This window comes from Berghia stephanieae, chromosome 2, assembly GCF_034508935.2.
Source record: "Berghia stephanieae isolate SIO BIC M18660-M18661 chromosome 2, UCSD_Bste_1.3, whole genome shotgun sequence".
In the NCBI taxonomy this organism is placed as follows: domain Eukaryota; kingdom Metazoa; phylum Mollusca; class Gastropoda; order Nudibranchia; family Aeolidiidae; genus Berghia; species Berghia stephanieae.
This window is the reverse complement of record NC_088361.1, coordinates 88,751,192-88,769,216: the sequence shown is the minus strand read 5'-3', so window position 1 is coordinate 88,769,216 and position 18,025 is coordinate 88,751,192. Positions and strand designations below refer to the sequence as shown.

The 18,025-nt window shown below is 35.2% G+C and overlaps 1 protein-coding gene across 1 annotated transcript; it reads left to right on the top strand.

Moving 5' to 3' along the window:
* Positions 1-10,045: 10,045 nt before the first annotated feature.
* LOC144964045 (uncharacterized) lies at positions 10,046-17,480 on the top strand. Its single transcript, XM_078897988.1, has 2 exons — positions 10,046-11,713; positions 17,106-17,480. The coding sequence occupies exons 1-2, from the start codon at positions 10,046-10,048 to the stop codon at positions 17,478-17,480; spliced, it is 2,043 nt and encodes a 680-aa protein (XP_078754114.1).
* The last annotated feature ends 545 nt before the right edge of the window (positions 17,481-18,025 follow it).

Genomic DNA, 18,025 nt, shown 5'->3' with positions numbered 1-18,025 from the left:
TTCTGGCCAAAAGTTTAAATACATTTTTCCCTCCACAGTACCTCAGATTTCTTAAGGATACTTATTCGCTTCATATCTGATGAAAACTGCAGGAAGTTGGTGTGTTTAGACGAGAGCCGCGATTTCCCGCGAGATTCTAGTTGTCAACTACATAGATGAATACTTTAGTAAGTTGTCGACTATCTACTCGTATTCATAAATAATTCTGAACAAAAGAGAAAATAAGGCAAAACAATTCTCAAAATCAAATTTTCCTCTGATTTTTTCAAAGCAAGAATTTTGAAAATTGGTATACTAAATGAATGAGCGAACGACTTATTTTCTTGAACAAGACCGAGAGACGGATTCATTTTGTTATCAAACTGAACTTTTATCATAAATTTGACATCAGTCTCCGATGACAAATACCGGGTCTGTAAAACTAAAGCACAACACCTGATCAAAAATATTCAAACATCGAGTCGTCTTCTCACACCAGATCAGGTTGCCAAGCCTTTTTCACCTCGATTTATGTCAGATTCGCGTCTATATTCCAACGTGGAGATCAAATTGTTGTAGATACATAATAATGTTTAATTGTGATATTTGATTTCTTTGAAATGATTAGTGTTAGGCAAGAATCTTTTATTGTGTTTTTACTAAATAATTACGAATATATTAGAATTTTTTGGATTATTGTTCCCTTAAAATATGTGGCAATGTGGTCAAGTGGTATGACACTCGCTTTCAGATCGGAAGGTCCTGGGTTCGAGCCTTGCTCGGCGCATAGTTGAGTCCTTGGAAAAGACTCTTTACTCATTTTTTCTCACCATACTCAGGTGTAAAATGAGTCCCTGTCCGTTTACAGCGTTATCTGTCCGAAAAAAATTGTTACATCGCCTAACATGCGTCATGTCCCGTCCTAAATGTTAAATGTCGCTGTTGACCAAGGACCCCTTGTAAAGCTCTTTGAGCACATTTATTGGATATTGCGCTATATAAAAAGCTCAATTTTTAAATATTTTCTTTTCAAATATTATAAAAATATTTGATCTTGATCTACCGACTAAAATAATTCTGGCCGGATCAAAAGTGTCCATGAATACCACTGAACAAAAGAGAAACTAAGGCAAAAATGTCTCAAAATAAAATTTTCCTCTGATTTTTTCTGACCAATAATTTTGAAAATGGGTAAATACTAAATGATTGAGCGGACAACTTATTTTCTACGTATCCATGAATACTTTTGATCCAGGATGCAGGTTGCCGACTCCTACTATTCACTGCTTTGTAATCGGTTGACCCGGGATTCATTCACGTATCACAACCCTAGTTTAGACCAATCTGCCATAATGAAACAAAACCTTTTTTTTCAATTTGATCGAAAATAATATTTCCTTCAATTATAGATCGATCAAAATGAACCTGAAACATCATAAGAGTTCTGAGACTTGAATACCTTTTAAATAAGTTTTTATTCGTCATTAAGAAAATTTAGCACTTTTAATAAAGTAATAATTGCCAAACTTGCTCAAAGAGCTTTACAATAATGTATCGATATTTTAGTAAATGTTTTCTGGCCAAATTAAACAAAAAGGTATTTTGTGAGAGTTTAGTAACATTCATCATTTAATCCTTATTGATGTTTGGCTCCATTGTGAGGGGTTGAAAATTAATGTGGGGTTTGTTTCGACAATCAAAAGGTTAATGCGGTCTAGTGGTCTGACACTCACCTTCATAGCGAAAGATCCTGAGTTCGGATGTCACAGGAGAACTCTGAGCGGCGCATAGTAGAGTGCTTTGAAAGGATCGTTAGTCACATTCCTTCACCGTATTTAGTTATAAAATGAGGTCCTGGCCGTTGGAAGGGGGGGGGGGGGGGGGGCAACGTGGCTCAGCCTTACGGTCTTTGTTTCTAACCCGACAGGTACCGAGTTCGATCACCCGCCGCTACGTTGTGTGGCCTTGAGCAAGTCACCTCGGCTTAAGTCAATTTGCGGCGCTGCATTGCGGCTGATGCCTAGAGACAAATTTCCCCTATGGGATGAACACGGGGAATTTTTATTTTATTTTTTATTTATAAACAGCCTTTATCCTGTCGAAAAATAGTGTAATATCGCATACTAGGAGTCATGTCTCGTCCTACATTTTAAAGTGTTGCTGTTGTCTATGAACCCCTTGTAAAGTGCTTCGCGAAGTACTAGGTTTGAGAGTTTTTGCAAAGATGAAGTTCATTTAAATCGATCGATATTTGAAGGACGAGTTTTCTGGCCAAATTTTTAAATAATATGTTTTTTTTCCAAAGTACCGCAGCATAGTGGATATTGCGCCATATAAATGCTCAAGCATCAAACAAGAAACAAAAGCAACAACAACCGTAGACATACACCAGATTTGGAAAGTGGTAGAATTCAACAATAGCTATTGTCTGGCGTCGAATAAGTAGATTACTTTACGAAATAAAAATAACACAGAGAAAACAATCGTTTATTTATCAAGATTGGAAAAATCGTATTATTATTACGTGGTTCCGTGATTTGGCCGCATATTGAATATTATTGGTAGTCGGGGATGAAAAAATAAAGATAACGTTATTGTATTTTGAAATCAAAGGGTTTGTTTTTACACGGTAGTTTCGGCTAGATCTGTAATAGACGTCTATTATTTTTTGAGTCTTGAATTTTAAATTTTCTTTTAATTTGTTTTAACCCCCCCCCCTTTGTTTTCTTCATGGTGAGTTCTTTCTTCATCAAAAGGCGCATTTCCAAATTCGAGAAAATCGGCGGTATTATAACCGTAAGATCTGGAGAATAAAAAAAATAATTTTAAATTACGTATGATACAGAGCCAAACAGAACAAAAGAAGGGCTGATTGCTTCAGTATGTTTCTTCATTGTACATTTCTTTGATGATGTATGTATGTTTTGCCTTGCATCATATCACACAATAGATGTATACAAATATTTTTTGTCTGGAATTAATCATCTCCACCTTTCCTGATTTTTTAGTATTTCGGTCACTGAAAATGATGAACACAGAAACACACACATACACACACGCACACACACACACACACACACACACACACATATATATATATATTATGCATATATATATATATATATATATATATATGTATATAGAGAGAGAGAGAGGCAGGGGGGGGGAGAGCGAGAGAGAGAGAGAGAGAGAGAGAGAGAGAGAGAGAGAGAGAGAGAGAGAGAAAGGGGTATAGAGTGAAAGCAATAATATGGGAAGAATGAGAGAAACAGAGGCAGGCAGAAAGAGAGACAAAATCAAAGAGAGAGAGAGAGAGAGAGAGAGAGAGAGAGAGAGAGAGAGAGAGAGGGAGAGAGAGAAAGAAAGAAAGAGAGAGAGTGAGAGAGAGAGAAAGAGAGAGGGAGAGTGAAAGAGATATTATGGGAAGAATGAGAGAGACAGAGGCAGACAGAAAGAGAGACAAAATCAGATAGATAGATAGATAGATAGATAGATAGATAGATAGATAGATAGATAGATAGATAGATAGATAGATAGATAGATAGATATAGATAGATAGATAAAGAGAGATGACGGTTCATAACAGTTACGAAAACCTATAAATACCCTCCCTTACTCACACGCACATCTCCACACACCCCTACACACTCACACACACACACAGACAGACATCCCTACACCACACACACACACACACACACACATACACACACACACACTCACTCACACACAGTATTATCATTATCATTATTATTATTTTTATTATTATTACTATTATTATTGTTATTACTATTATTATCACAATCGTCTGCTTAACATATTTATCAAGCAAATTAAACCTTTGGAATTTCCATATTGTGGATGATAAAGCGCTATCTTTATCATCATTATCTTTATAACTCCAAAAAAATATTTTAAAAATGTAATTTTGCATGCATATTCAATGTATCAAGCTGGCTATATCTTTAATTCCATATGAGATTGTTAGATTTTAATGAATAATTCATCTCATGGCAGCTAGTATTTTCCCTGCACTTTAAACACCCTGACCGTCTGGTTAATGAAGTATGCGGTTTGTGAAACCGGGATAAACTCCGGCTCAATGGGTCTTATGGCTCTGAATGCCCAGATTTACGTTGCGGCATAGCAATCTAGAGAGCATTGGTTGCGGGTCAACATTGCAATACCATTTCCGGGGAATGAATTGGAAAGACCATAGCTATATATTAAATAAAAGTGACAAATTGGGGACTAAGCATTGGTGAAATGTGAATCTGGAAAGTTTTATAAGTCACTGTTAAAGCAGGCTGTTTTTTCGGAATGAATTTGTCTTGTATTTTTCATTCTGCTTTGCCAGGCACTGTTTCGTAAACACTATTTTTTCCGGATAACTATACTACACATCAATGTCAAGAAACGATTATCGATACGGACGTTACAAGACATAAATATAGGATCAGCTATCGTTACCTTGATAAATAACGTTGCTAATGTGTTTTGAAAACTGTCTGAAACGATATCATGGAAGTGAAATTTCCAAGAAAGAGTTTAGCTGAGTGAGAGTGAATGAAACTGAGATATGTTTACTATTTGATGTGCCCTTATGAATATAACTAATGAGTTTACAAAATGATATCGGGCTATTTGACGACTGACCAAAAACCTGACAAATATAAAAACCAAGCAAAAACAGACACACAAACAAACAATCGAACGAATAAAAGCAAGACAAATAGCACAACAAACCCCAAAACAAACAGAAAAGCAAACAAAACAAAAAATATGTCAGTTTATTTTCGAGATGTATTTATCTTGTTTATTTGTCTTTTAAAAAATGGGGGGGGGGGGGGGGGGTAATGATTATTGTTATTGTTTTGCCAACAAAGGATTCTGACTTAAACGTGCGGTCATGTCGTCTTGTGGTATGACACTCGCCACCGGCCCACGTTACTTCTGAGCTTCTATACAAACTTTTGAAGCATGTGCTATTGGGCCGATGTGGGCCAGTCTTAGCCCTGCGAGATTCAGGGATGGGAGGTGCACGGCGAAGCAAGTCATTGCCCTTACAGAGCATATTGAAGCAGGGTACGAACAGAAACAGCAAACTGGTGCTGTACCTATCGGCGGTCTATGATACGGTCTCATGCGAAGGCTTCATGCTGAAACTTGCAAAAATCATAAGACGCAAAGAGACATTGAAGCTGTTCTATACTATTCTATGGGAAAGATAACTCCAACGCACCCAAGGAAACACAACGAGCAAAGTCAGGAAACTGAGGAATGGAGTCCCCCAGATATTTGTCCTGGTACCAATGTTGCTTAATGTCTACATTACCGACGTGCTGAACACTTCCTTCCTGAGTTTGGGATACGCGGACGACTGGGAACTCGTTACTAGCAGTAAGGTATGGATCCGTTTCGAGGTCGAACTGGGTGATGATGTTACCAAACTCAAATCTTACGGAGGCTCCTCGAAACTGGCAGAGAAGTTGCCAAGTATCTGTACCAGAAAGAGGAGGCATTGGATGGCGGAGGATCGGCTTTTGTCGAAAGGCAGCATCGTTTCATCAGTGGGGACTTCCCGTCTGTCACACATGTATGCGTTGTGGCAAATAGCGCAAGAGAGCAAGGCATCTAGTGGAGCGTTGCTTTGTGACGAAGCTTCCAGGCAAATTCACGACCGTACATGAATGCGGGGAAGAATTTGCGCCTGGATAGTTCATCATAACAAATTTGTATGACGCCATTAGAAGCTGAAGCCTTCGGATCAGAAGATCCTATGTTCGAGTACCACTCTGAGCGTCGCATAACTGAGTCATTGGAAAAGCTCTTTACTCACATTCTCTCACCGTACCCACTAGATGCAAAATGAGTACTTGGCCCTTAACAGCTTTGTCTTTGTTGGAAAAAAGTTGTAATATAGCTAAACAGACGTCATGTCTCGTCCTACATGTTAAGTGATGCCGTTGAGAACCATGGTAAAGCGCTTTGAGCACGTATAGTGGATCCATATGTTTATATGTGAGTATTTCCAGAGTGCGGCAGTTAACTGATTAAATGAAATGAACGGTAAACAATTAGAACTTAGCCTACCTTTTGGATTTGTCTGCAACCCCCTGCTACAATATTATACATTATTCGTGAGTATCAATTAACACAGAAATAGCAAAATAATCAGCAAATACAAGTAGCTACACTTGACTTAAAAATAATATCATTATCACCCCTCCCCCCACTTAAAAAAGCAATTATACCCTATACCTGAAACATTTTTTTTCTCCACATCCTATCTTTATCCGGTTCGAAAATGAAAATGGCTTCGAGAACAAAATTGCTCATTATAGGAATCCTTGGAAATGTTGGTATTCGTTACACAATGGACACATTATTGCCATTGTTCAATTAGGATCTGAGTGTTTGAAATAATTCATCATAAAACAAGTGCGTCATGGCACGATTTCCAGCGGATGTTGCTACAGGCAATTATCTCTATATTAAGTTCACAAAGGGGAAGCCAAGAAAAAAAAACAAAACAACAACCCCGAACCTACCCCCCCCCTTTTTTTTTTCTTCAAAAAAAAAAAACAAACAAAAAAACAAAACAAAACAAAACAAAACAAAAAGAAAGTCGCAAACGTCGTACTCGTACAAAACAATTTAAAATATTTTTTTTGCCAGAAAACTTTTACTTCGAATAGCGGTGGATTAAGATGACCCTCGCCTTCTCAAAAAGTCAAACATACAAGAATTGAGAATTTTTGACGATACAAAAGTCTCAGGTTTAAGAGTTATTGAATTTCATGGTCTTTTGAATTAGTCTATAATATTTGAAGCAAAGTTTTTCTGGCCAAATTGAAAAATGAGTTTTGGCAAATTACTGCAAAAGTGAGTGCGTTCTTGCTCAAATCTCAGCGAGGAATCTTGTCGTTTCATGAAGATTGTCATGTAAACACGATTTTCCTTTTCCCATTTACGCTAATTTCTTGGCTTCCAAGAGTGTTATTTTTTAACCGTGTTTTTGAATACATGTGAAGTAGAAACCAAACTGGCTAAAGTGGTTTAGAAAGGTAAACTGGATAAAGTGGTTTAGAAAGGTAAACTGAATAAAGTGGTTTAGAAAGGTATTGTAATATCTATCATTGATATTATTACAGTATAAAATCACACACGCACACACACTCACAAACACACACACACACACACACACTTAAAGATAGTATGCGCTTGGCTAAGAAGCTCATAACATTGCCATCCGGAAGTATAACGGACCAACACACAAAACTGTATGTATCCATGAACGTTTATAGTCGGGTTAATACAGTTCATTGAGCATTACTCATAAACGCGGATGGCAAAAAACAATAACAAAGACCTGAGTGACGTCATCTTCGAACTATCTATAGATAGTATGCGCTTGGGTAAGAAGCTCATAATATTGCCATCTGGAAGTATAACGGACCAACACACAAAACTGTGTGTACCCATGAACGTTCATAGTCAGGTTAATACAGTTCAGTAAGCATTACTCATAAACGCGGATGGCAAAAAAAAAAAAAACAATAACAAAGACCAGTGTGACGTCATCTTCGAACTATCTATAGATAGAACGAAATTGACGTCACTTTGTTTTGTATATATATTATATATAATTACACACAAATGTAGTGAGCTTTACAGAATTGCAAAGATCATTATATAACATGATGGTATGATTAAAATATATAATTAAAAACACGTTTGCTACTGCTATTCATGCTATAGAAATTTTGATCAAACCTTTTGAATGTTTTAATCAGAATTTACAGATACCAAAACCACTACTACAGTTTAATCATAACAGACAGGAATAAACATGTTTTACTACATTCATTGGGCATAATGAAGTTTTAAATAAATATTTCCTTTCATCTATTGATTGTTTTCGCATTGTGATTGTGGATACCCAGGTCTTTGTGAATTCCAACACGCTTCGTTGTTTACAAGATGTGACGGAAGCATTCACTTTGAGAAGGATTTATCTGGCATACAGGTTTAAAACTGTGTTATTCCACCCTCTCATTGGAAAACCATTTGTTCAACGATTGCAGAATATTTGCGCACATTTTATTGGTGTGAAATAAGGTGTAAAAGACAGCTGATTGGCAATTTAAAATAATCTTTTGGTGCTCATGAATACAAATCCAACGTTTTTGTTTTTGAGTCAAATTGTCATTCAATCAGAAGGAGAAAAATACGAATTATGGTGAAGAGAAGAACTAATATCTTACCATTTGGTTACAGAATATCTAGTAATATTACTTGTAGAGGTGGAATAAACGTATTCTTTTATTTCTTTGTATTTATTAAACTCGTTATATTTTTATCGTGCAATAACACATAGATACTTGCAAGCTCGTTGTGTAATTGGGCACGATAAAATAACCCGTTCAATAAATACAAAGAGATGAAAGAATCGTATATGATCATATCATATTAATTTCAGTAATAGAGGCTTAAAATGGACCAAGTGTTCCTGAAATTCCCTCAAAACAAAAATAACTATTGTACATTACACATTATATATTATTTGAGGAAAAAAAGATGTTAAAAATGCAGAAACAGAGAGAAGTAGAGATGAAAATCAAAATAAAAATATTTTGAATGCTCAGTCATAAATTTAGTTTAAGCCTCAAAGTTCACTTTAATGTCGAGATGACTTGCTCGAATTGACGTAAAACATTTTTTAAAAAAATTGGTGAAACAATGGATACTATTTATGAACATGGCCTAAACTAATTTCTCAAATTTTACCATAGGTTAGCTTTTAATATCATTTTCTGACATCTTGATCAAATGAAAGCAGTTTGAGACGTTCGGGACACACACACATACGCATATATATATATATATATATATATATATATATATATATATATATATATAAAGTGTTACGTTTTACTACGACGGTACTGTTCCTTGCATGCTTGATTAGCAATCCTTAGGAAGTGTAATGGAGCAGACAAGAATCAGTACTGTCAAAGTAAAATGTAACACTTTAAATCTTGGGTACTCCTCATCATTTTTTTTCTTCTCTCTAAATTCACATTTCGTAATCGGATTCATCTCGACATGATACCGTTTTGACACGATGGGTCACGTATGTAATGCTAATAGGATCATTAACTGTATCGCAAGTGACGTATTTAGATGGAAAAGATTTTGGTGATAAGCTTGGTTTAATGAGATCTATTTTAGAAGAAAAGCCCAACTCTGACTGGACTCTGAGGGGAATTCCATCATTTCGTAGCAAAGCTCGCTGAGCATTGGACTTGAATTCCATAAACCCTCAACACTTTGGTTGACTTTCCATAAGTACGGAAATGCGTACAAGTGACGTCATTATTTCTTTCTATTCTCTACAACTTTTATATCACCATTATAATTAGGATAAAAGGAGGAAAAAGGTAACAAAACATGTCCCATTTCATCATTTCATGAAAAATGCATTGACAGCACATGATTCAGGTTATGGAAGTATTTAATAAGATTTCCTGTTATTCTTCCCCTGGGGGAAATGTCGCTTTGAGGTTTAGTGGTATCACAGTTCATAGTTGACGTTTTAATCCGGTATTGTTTTTTCTTGGATTTTTCTCTATGCTTTATCTAGCACTGTTTCATGCACAATTTTTTTTTCCAGATAAATACCTGCTAACGACACGCCTTGCCTTTGTGGGATGGATTTTGGCAACCCATTCTTTGCCTTATTAACCAAGCGTAAAATATTAGCGTATGAATTTGTTTTATTTATGTTACTTCACATGTGAAATACGGATATTTGTTCAACACCTATTTGTCTCTTTGTCTCACTCAGTAAGTGGTATGATATATATATATATATATATATATATATATATATATATATATATATATATATATATATATATACTGACGTTTGTTTAAAAAACATAGTATGTGCTATTTGGTTAACATTGCATATATTGTGTTTTATAAACAACGGCACTATATATATATTTTTCGATTATATTATCATGAACTATTATCATCACATGTGTTAAAGAATCAAAACATGACGAGTGAACAGTTTAAGGAAAGGATAGACAAAAATAGAAATGGAAGGAAGACAAGACGGGGGAAAAGTGGTGGAAGAAAGAAAAGGAAAAGGATAAAAGTTGTCATGAATGTATTTAATCGTTTCTTCACACCGTCATTCCAACACAAGGCCATTGAACGACGACATTCCTTGCTACCTATACAAATAAACAACTCATCGTCTAACAACAATTATCACAATCATAAATGTCTTAAAGTTGGTTTGATTAACGCAAGGTCCGTTACTAAAAAGGAAGCCTTAATTGAAAATATTATCATTGAGAAGGATTTGGATATTTTTATTATCACGGAAAGTTGGCTTAAAAACAATGACAGTAAACTGATTCCACGAGGATATAGTTTCATAGCACAGCATCGAAAAACCGGTCGAGGAGGAGGGATTTTTGTTATTCATAAAGAATCCGTTAAGCTACAGAAAAACAAGACGCAATCGAATTACAAAACTTTCGAATCTCTAGATATGACATTAACATCAGAAAGGAATGAGAAGTACCATGTTGTTGTAATTTATAGACCTCCTCCATCTACAAGGAATAAACTCACACATAATCAATTCTATGATGAAATCGACACGCTCGCGTTAGAAACTAGCACAACCAGTGGTGAAATTCTTATATTGGGCGATTTTAATGTTCACATGGACGATCTAACGGATACAAAATGTTTGAAGTTAAAGGATATTTTAGATAGTCACAATTTAAGACAATATGTAAAGGACGGAACTCACAAGGCCGGGCACATCTTAGACTTAATAATTTCCAGGAAAGATAACAAAATAATTAATAACGTTGACGTTTTGGATCGCACAATTTCAGATCATAACCTGATTGCTTTAAATCTAAAAATCGAATGCAAAACAACCGTCAAGAAAACGATCACATACCGGAAAACAAAATCACTAAATAAAGAAACATTTCAAGAATCCATCAGGTCTTTGGACTTACTCGCCTCTGTTAAGAGTTGTGATAATGTTCACGATATGGTAAACACATATAATAATTCATTGAAAACTGTGTTCGATGAGCTGTGTCCATCGGTCACGAAAGAAATTATTCTTCGACCAAACACCGAGTGGTATTGCAACGAGTTACAAACACTAAAACATCAACTCAGATCTGCCGAACGGATTTGGCGTCGATCCAAATTAGAAATTCATAATCAAATTTATTTAAGACTAAAACACAAACGGAACAAATTAATTCTATCATGTAAAAAAACATACATTCAAAATAAAATAACAAGTGCCAAACGAAACTCACGTGAACTGTTCGCCACCCTGAACAAACTGATGAAGGATCATCCTTCAAATAATTTCGAGGACCCTATTGCTACCGCAAATACTTTCTCTCTACATTTTAGAGATAAAATATCAGGTATTCGGAATAATTTGGACAAAGAAGAGACAATGAAAGCACAAATAAATGAAACTAATGCACTTCCAGCCGGAGCAGCATTCGACGAATTTGAACCCGCCACTGAAACAGAAGTACTGTCTGCGCTGAAACAATGCTCCAAAACAACCAGCCCAATAGATCCCATTCCTTCATGGCTTGTTCTTTCTTGTGCTAATATTTTGGTTCCCGTTCTTACTCATATTGTAAATGCTAGTTTGTTTATTGGTGAGGTATCTAATAATCTTAAACATGCTATTGTCACTCCCATATTGAAGAAATCTAGCCTTGACAAAGAAGACCCAAATAATTATCGACCAGTCTCGAATCTCACCCTCATGTCTAAACTAATTGAGAAAATTGTTGCTTTTAGGCTTAACACGTTTTTGAATGAACACAATTTGTTCTCTAAATTTCAGTCTGCTTATCGCCCCTTTCACAGCACTGAAACTGCTCTTATTAAAATCCATAATGATATCATAAATCATTTATGTCGGAAAAATGATGATGTTATTATCATACTACTCGACCTTAGTGCTGCTTTTGACACAATAGACCATACTCTTTTAATTGACAGACTTAAGACACTATACGGATTTGGGGGTACTGTCCTTGACTGGTTTTCTTCTTACCTCTCTGACAGAATTCAATCAGTGTCTGTAAATCGACATGACTTCTCTTCTCCTTGTCCCCTATCTTTTGGTGTACCACAGGGTTCAGTTCTGGGACCCTCTTTATTCACCCTCTATATCAGACCATTAGGTGACATCATCTCAAAATATTTTATTAAGTACCATTTTTACACAGACGACACCCAATTACTGTTTCCCATTAATATCGACAATCATCTCAATGTTATAACGGACATAGAAAATTGTATCTCTGAGATTAGTGACTGGATGTGTTGCAACAAACTCAGGTTAAATGAAAATAAAACAGAGGTGTTGCAAATTACAAGACGGGGCCTCGTGGACCTTTCCACGCTTAACCTGAATCTTTCTGATTGTGTAATTCCCATCACTAAAGAACCTGTGAGAAACTTAGGAGTTTTATTCGATACCAAATTAAACATGTCTGCCCATGTCACTAATGTAACTAGATCCTGCAATCTTTACCTTAGATCTATTGGTGCTATTAGAAGGCTTCTTGATATTGATACTACTAAACTTCTTGTGGTCTCTTTGATTCTTACCCGCCTTGATTATTGCAATAGCTTGCTCTATGGTTGTGATAATAATGTCATTAATCGACTCCAAAAGATACAGAACAAAGCAGCTCGCTTGGTAACGTTATCTAAAAAGCGCGAGCATATAACACCGATTTTGGAGGACCTACACTGGCTACCTGTAAAGTTTAGGATTGAATTTAAAATACTCACCCATGTTTTCAATTGCTTAAACAATTCCGCTCCTGTTTACCTTCAGGAACTTATCCACCTTTATGAACCCAGTCGAAATTTAAGATCTGCTAATTTAAATATCCTAAGGGAACCCCCAAAATCGTTAGTTTTTCATGAGAAATCCTTTGACCACCATGCCCCCCGACTGTGGAACTCCATCAATATTGAAACTAAAAATAGTGAAAATCCACTTATCTTTAGAAAACGGTTAAAAACTGAGCTTTTCTGTAGGGCATATAATTTGGACTCTTAGTATGTATTTTATTTATAATATATTATGTTATCATCGAATTTGTGTGGTTTTAACATGCCAGTTCTATATTTGTATATCATACATGATGTGCTGATGTAAAGCGCCAGTGAGCAATTCCAAATTGGAACTAGGCGCTATATAAGTTCATTATATTATATTATTATATATATATATATAAATAAACATTCGGAGTGTAATTTTTATCAGCTGTTACCATACTGTTTCATGCTTTACAATCTCCAGGAAATGGAAAAAGAATGTTCTTGTTTTCTTGTTATCGGTTGATTATGTACATGTATGTATACACACACACACACACACACTCACATATATATATATATATATATATATATATATATATATATATATATATATATATATGTATGTATGTGTGAGAACACAGGTGAAAAATACAATACATAGTTTACATATATACAAATATCAAATATATATTTTGCTGATTATAAATGAATGTTTCGATGAAATTCTGCACACTTACTTTATTTTTCTACAGTGTCTCCGTCTCTAGTGGTATACTTCTTCCATCTCTCTTTAATTTGGCCTTAACCCAGTCCTCTAAAGCTCTTAAAACTTTAATTTCTACTTCAAAACGCTTTCCTTTGTGATATTTCTTCAGTGTAAAGAACATTAATTATTCTAGAGGGGGTCTGCTATTCACAGATACTCCATTTATTAAGTGACATTTCATCTCCGGATCATATTGACAGAATCAAAATATTGACACAGCCATGTTTCATTCATCCAGTCACCAATTGTCAAAAATTATGCTGTTTAAATGCTAGGATGATTTTACAACATCTTTTACTTTCCTCTCCCATTTGCTATAAGTTCCGTTTGACAAAGCTGAATTTTCGCATTGTGTGAGTTTGTAAAAAGTGATATCAACAGTTCAAAATTTGCTCCATGTAATAATATGAGAAATCGATCAACTTTTCCCGAAAATTGTATTCAATTCGGATTATTCCTTCATAGTCAAGGTAATCCATATTATTTGATTGGCCCTCTTGTATATATATAAATAGTTCGAAGATGACGTCACTCAGGCCTTTGCTATTCTTTTTGCCATCCGCGTTTGTGAGTTGTTCTCACTAAACTGTATTAACCAGACTATAAAAGTTAATGGTTACACAGAGTTTGTGTGTTGGTCCGTTATACTTCCGGATGGCAATGTTGTGAACTCCTTGGCCAAGCGCATTCTATCTATATCCACTACACAACGGAAGCAAGGACAAGCACCACAAATGGAATACATTTTTTTCTTCGGACATTATGCCGACTGAAGATGTGGACGAAAGCCACAGTAACGAACGTCTTGGCCATATAATGTGACAATTTATACTATATATATATATATATATATATATATATATATATATATATATATATATATATATATATATATATCCTTCGTTCTCTCCACCCTCTCTCTCTCTCTCTCTCTCTCTCTCTCTCTCTCTCTCTCTCTCTCTCTTCCCACCCTGTCCTTTGTTTAATTCAATGGCTATTGACAGTAATAAGGCCCGTGTTAGCAGTATTAGGAGTATATATATATATATATATATATATATATATATATATATATATATATATATATATATATATATATATATATATATGGATGTGTATGTGTTGTTGCCTCTTTACTTCTTTCACTTCACATCCACTTTCTTTTATCTCTCTCTCTCTCTCTCTCTCTCTCTCTCTCTCTCTCCCTTTCTTTCTTTCTCTCTATCTCTCTCTCCCTCTCTCTCCCACCCCCACTCTCTCTCTCTCTCTCTCTCTCTCTCTCTCTCTCTGTGTCTCTCTCTTCCCATCCTGTCGTTGCCTGTCCTTTGTTTAGTCTAATGACTATTGACAGCAATACAGCCCGTTTTTGAAGGTTTAGACACACACACACACACACACACACATACATATATATATATATATATATATATATATATGTGTGTGTGTGTGTGTGTGCGTGTGTGTGTGTGTTGTTCCCTCTTTACTTATTTCACTTCAGATCCACTTCCTTTTATCTCTCTCTCTCTCTCTCTCTCTCTCTCTCTCTCTCTCTCTCATCCCACCCTGTCCTTTGTTTATTATAATGGGTATTGACTACCTAGTATTAGAAGGATTAGACAGAGAGGAAACCAACAGTGGCTGTGTGACTTTCTAATTACTCTATGACAGGGGCCTGTAACTGGCACTCTCCTTTTTCTTGTTTGCTTTTAGAAATGTGACTGTAACTCTCCACTTCAAATCAGTAGTATGTTTGATTGATTTAATACCAAAAAAAAAATAATTAAAAAAATAAATAAATGAGTTTATTAAAAAACAAAAAACAAACACCAAACTTGTTTAAGTGTATATGTTTTATTGAGGATGACGGGTATAAACTTATAACTTACCAAAAATTGAAATATCACATTCTATTTATTTTAACATTGAAACACGTTTTATTCCACCCCTTTCACTGGAAAACCCTATCATTTCTTAGGAAATACATAATAGTTTAACAATGCTTTGAATGCGTATGTATATATTGCAGAATATTTGCGTACATTAGGTCTATAGTGGTGTGAAATTAGATGCAAAAGACAGCTGATTGGTGATTGAAAATAGTCTTTCAGCGCGCATGAATACAAATCCAACGTTTTTGTTTTTGGGTCAACTTGTCATTCAAACAAATGGAGAAAGATACAAATAGCTGTGGATAGAAGTACTAATACCGTACAGCTTGGTTACGAAATGTCTAATAATCTTACTTGGAGGGGTGGAATAAACGTATTCTTTCATTTTTTTTTTTGGTATTTATTAAACTCGTTACATTTTTATCGTGCAATAACACATACTCGCAAGCTCGTTGTGTTATTGGGCACGATAAAAATAACCCATTTGTTTTATAAACACAAAGAGATGAAATAATCGTATATCTTGTTCAATCTGACATAATACCGTTTTGAGACGATCAATTACAAAGAGTGAAATTGTGAGTACCGAGAAATCATCAAATGTTGCTTAATCTGTTTATGATATAACTGTCTTTATTTGAATTCATTGTGCTTTTAACTTTCCACTCTTTTCTGCTTCCGGGTGGCAATTATAGATTACAGGGAGATCTTTCGTACAAAGACATCATCAACTATTTGTGCTTAATCGGTTTATGATTTGTGTTTTTATTAAAATTTACAGTGGTTTTATCTCTCTTTCAAGCGTGCTGTTTGTATTTATAGAGTATAGGGTACGTTTGAAAAGAGAAACGTCAACTATACGCTTCAACAGTCGTGACGTCACTTCCTTCCTAATGACGCATGGTAACTTAGTAACACCGGCTCTAAACTTTCGGAACAATGACGGACGCCGTATGAAATATTTCTCCGGCGAGAATAAAAGCATATCCAGAAGGAAAAAAACATAAATTTGATAATCTTTTGACTTTTACACATTCTGATCACAAGGCATATGAAAAGTTCTAGCCAACATGAAGAATAAAAACTAATGATTTTCTTTGTTTAGAACCAAGATGGCCGCCGTTGCCGGGCGGCGTGACATCCGACTATTGAATCCAATTGCTTAATCGGATTATGACGAGCGTTTTTATCGAAATTATTAGTGCTGTTACCTTACCACTCTTTTGTGTTTCCGGTTTGTTTTTATAGATAGAACGAAGTTGACGTCACTCGGGTCTTTGTTATTGTTTTTTTGCCATCCATTTTAAAGACCACTTCTCACTAAACTGTATTAACCAGACTATAAACGTTCAAGGTTACACATCTTTTCTGTTTTGAGTGTTGTTCGTTATACTTCCGGATGGCAATGTTGTGAGCTTCTTAGCCAAGCGCATATTATCTATAGATTACAGAGAATTTTTGAATAAAGAGACACCATTAATATACTCTTCAAATCAGACTGTCTAATCAGGGAGTTTTGACACGAGGTTGCGTAACTTCCCTCATATCACTGTGAGCGCAATATAATCAAGCTCATTTGGGTCCAAGTAAAGGGAGAGATTGAGAGGAGGAACACTAGCTTTACTCTCACCGACGATGCAATAAATGGTATAACAAGGGAAGACATGGAAAAGGCTTGTTTCAACCTTTTCAAATTGGAGAAAAACTACATTTCATTGGACAGAGTGATGCCACGAAATCTTGAAATCTTTCCGTATTCGTCCATTTCTCCTTTTGATGTGTCCAGTATTTCTCTAGGTGTTATTGTTTCTGTTTTAGTTGTTATTATTGTTGAACACGTGTGCACATTTGTGGAAACACTGTATCATAAATTAATGAGATTCTACTTTTGGCCAGTCTACATTAAGTTTATGTCATCCTCTTTGGCATAAACACGCGGTATTTCTCAAAAATGTTATTCATCAGTAATGTATATTGATTGTTTTAAAATGTAAATGTCTGATAAATTGCCATTCGTTTCTTCATATACTGTATGTATATAGTTTAAGTTTCAATAAGCCGAACATTCCATTTTAACGAATTCCTTCAAAATGGATAAGCGAAAAATTCATAATTCTGATACTGTAAATCATCTATGAGTTCCGATCCTTTTATTATAGCTGTATATAAGCGACATCCTGTGTTTTAAAATTCATGAAAAAATACTTCTGAATTAAGAGAAATTGATTGAGAGGTTCATACAAACTATTGCAGCTGTACATTGAGGATCAGCTGAGAAAAAGAAGAAAAAAATACGCGCCACATATTAAAAATCTGACTATAGTATTGCTTAAACGTTTTATAACAAAACTGCATTTATTTAAATTCTTAGTGCTTTTACCATACCGCTCTTTTGTGCTTCCGGTTTGTGTTTATAGATTATAGAGAACTTTTGAATAAAGAGACGTAGCTTCCGGTGTGTAATTATAAATTATTG

Coding starts and splice junctions, on each gene's coding strand:
- LOC144964045 (XM_078897988.1), top strand. CDS start 10,046: ATGACGAGTGAACAGTTTAAGGAAAGGATAGACAAAAATAGAAATGGA. Junction 11,714..17,105: donor CTAGTTTGTTTATTGGTGAG/GTATCTAATAAT, acceptor TATCACTGTGAG/CGCAATATAATCAAGCTCAT.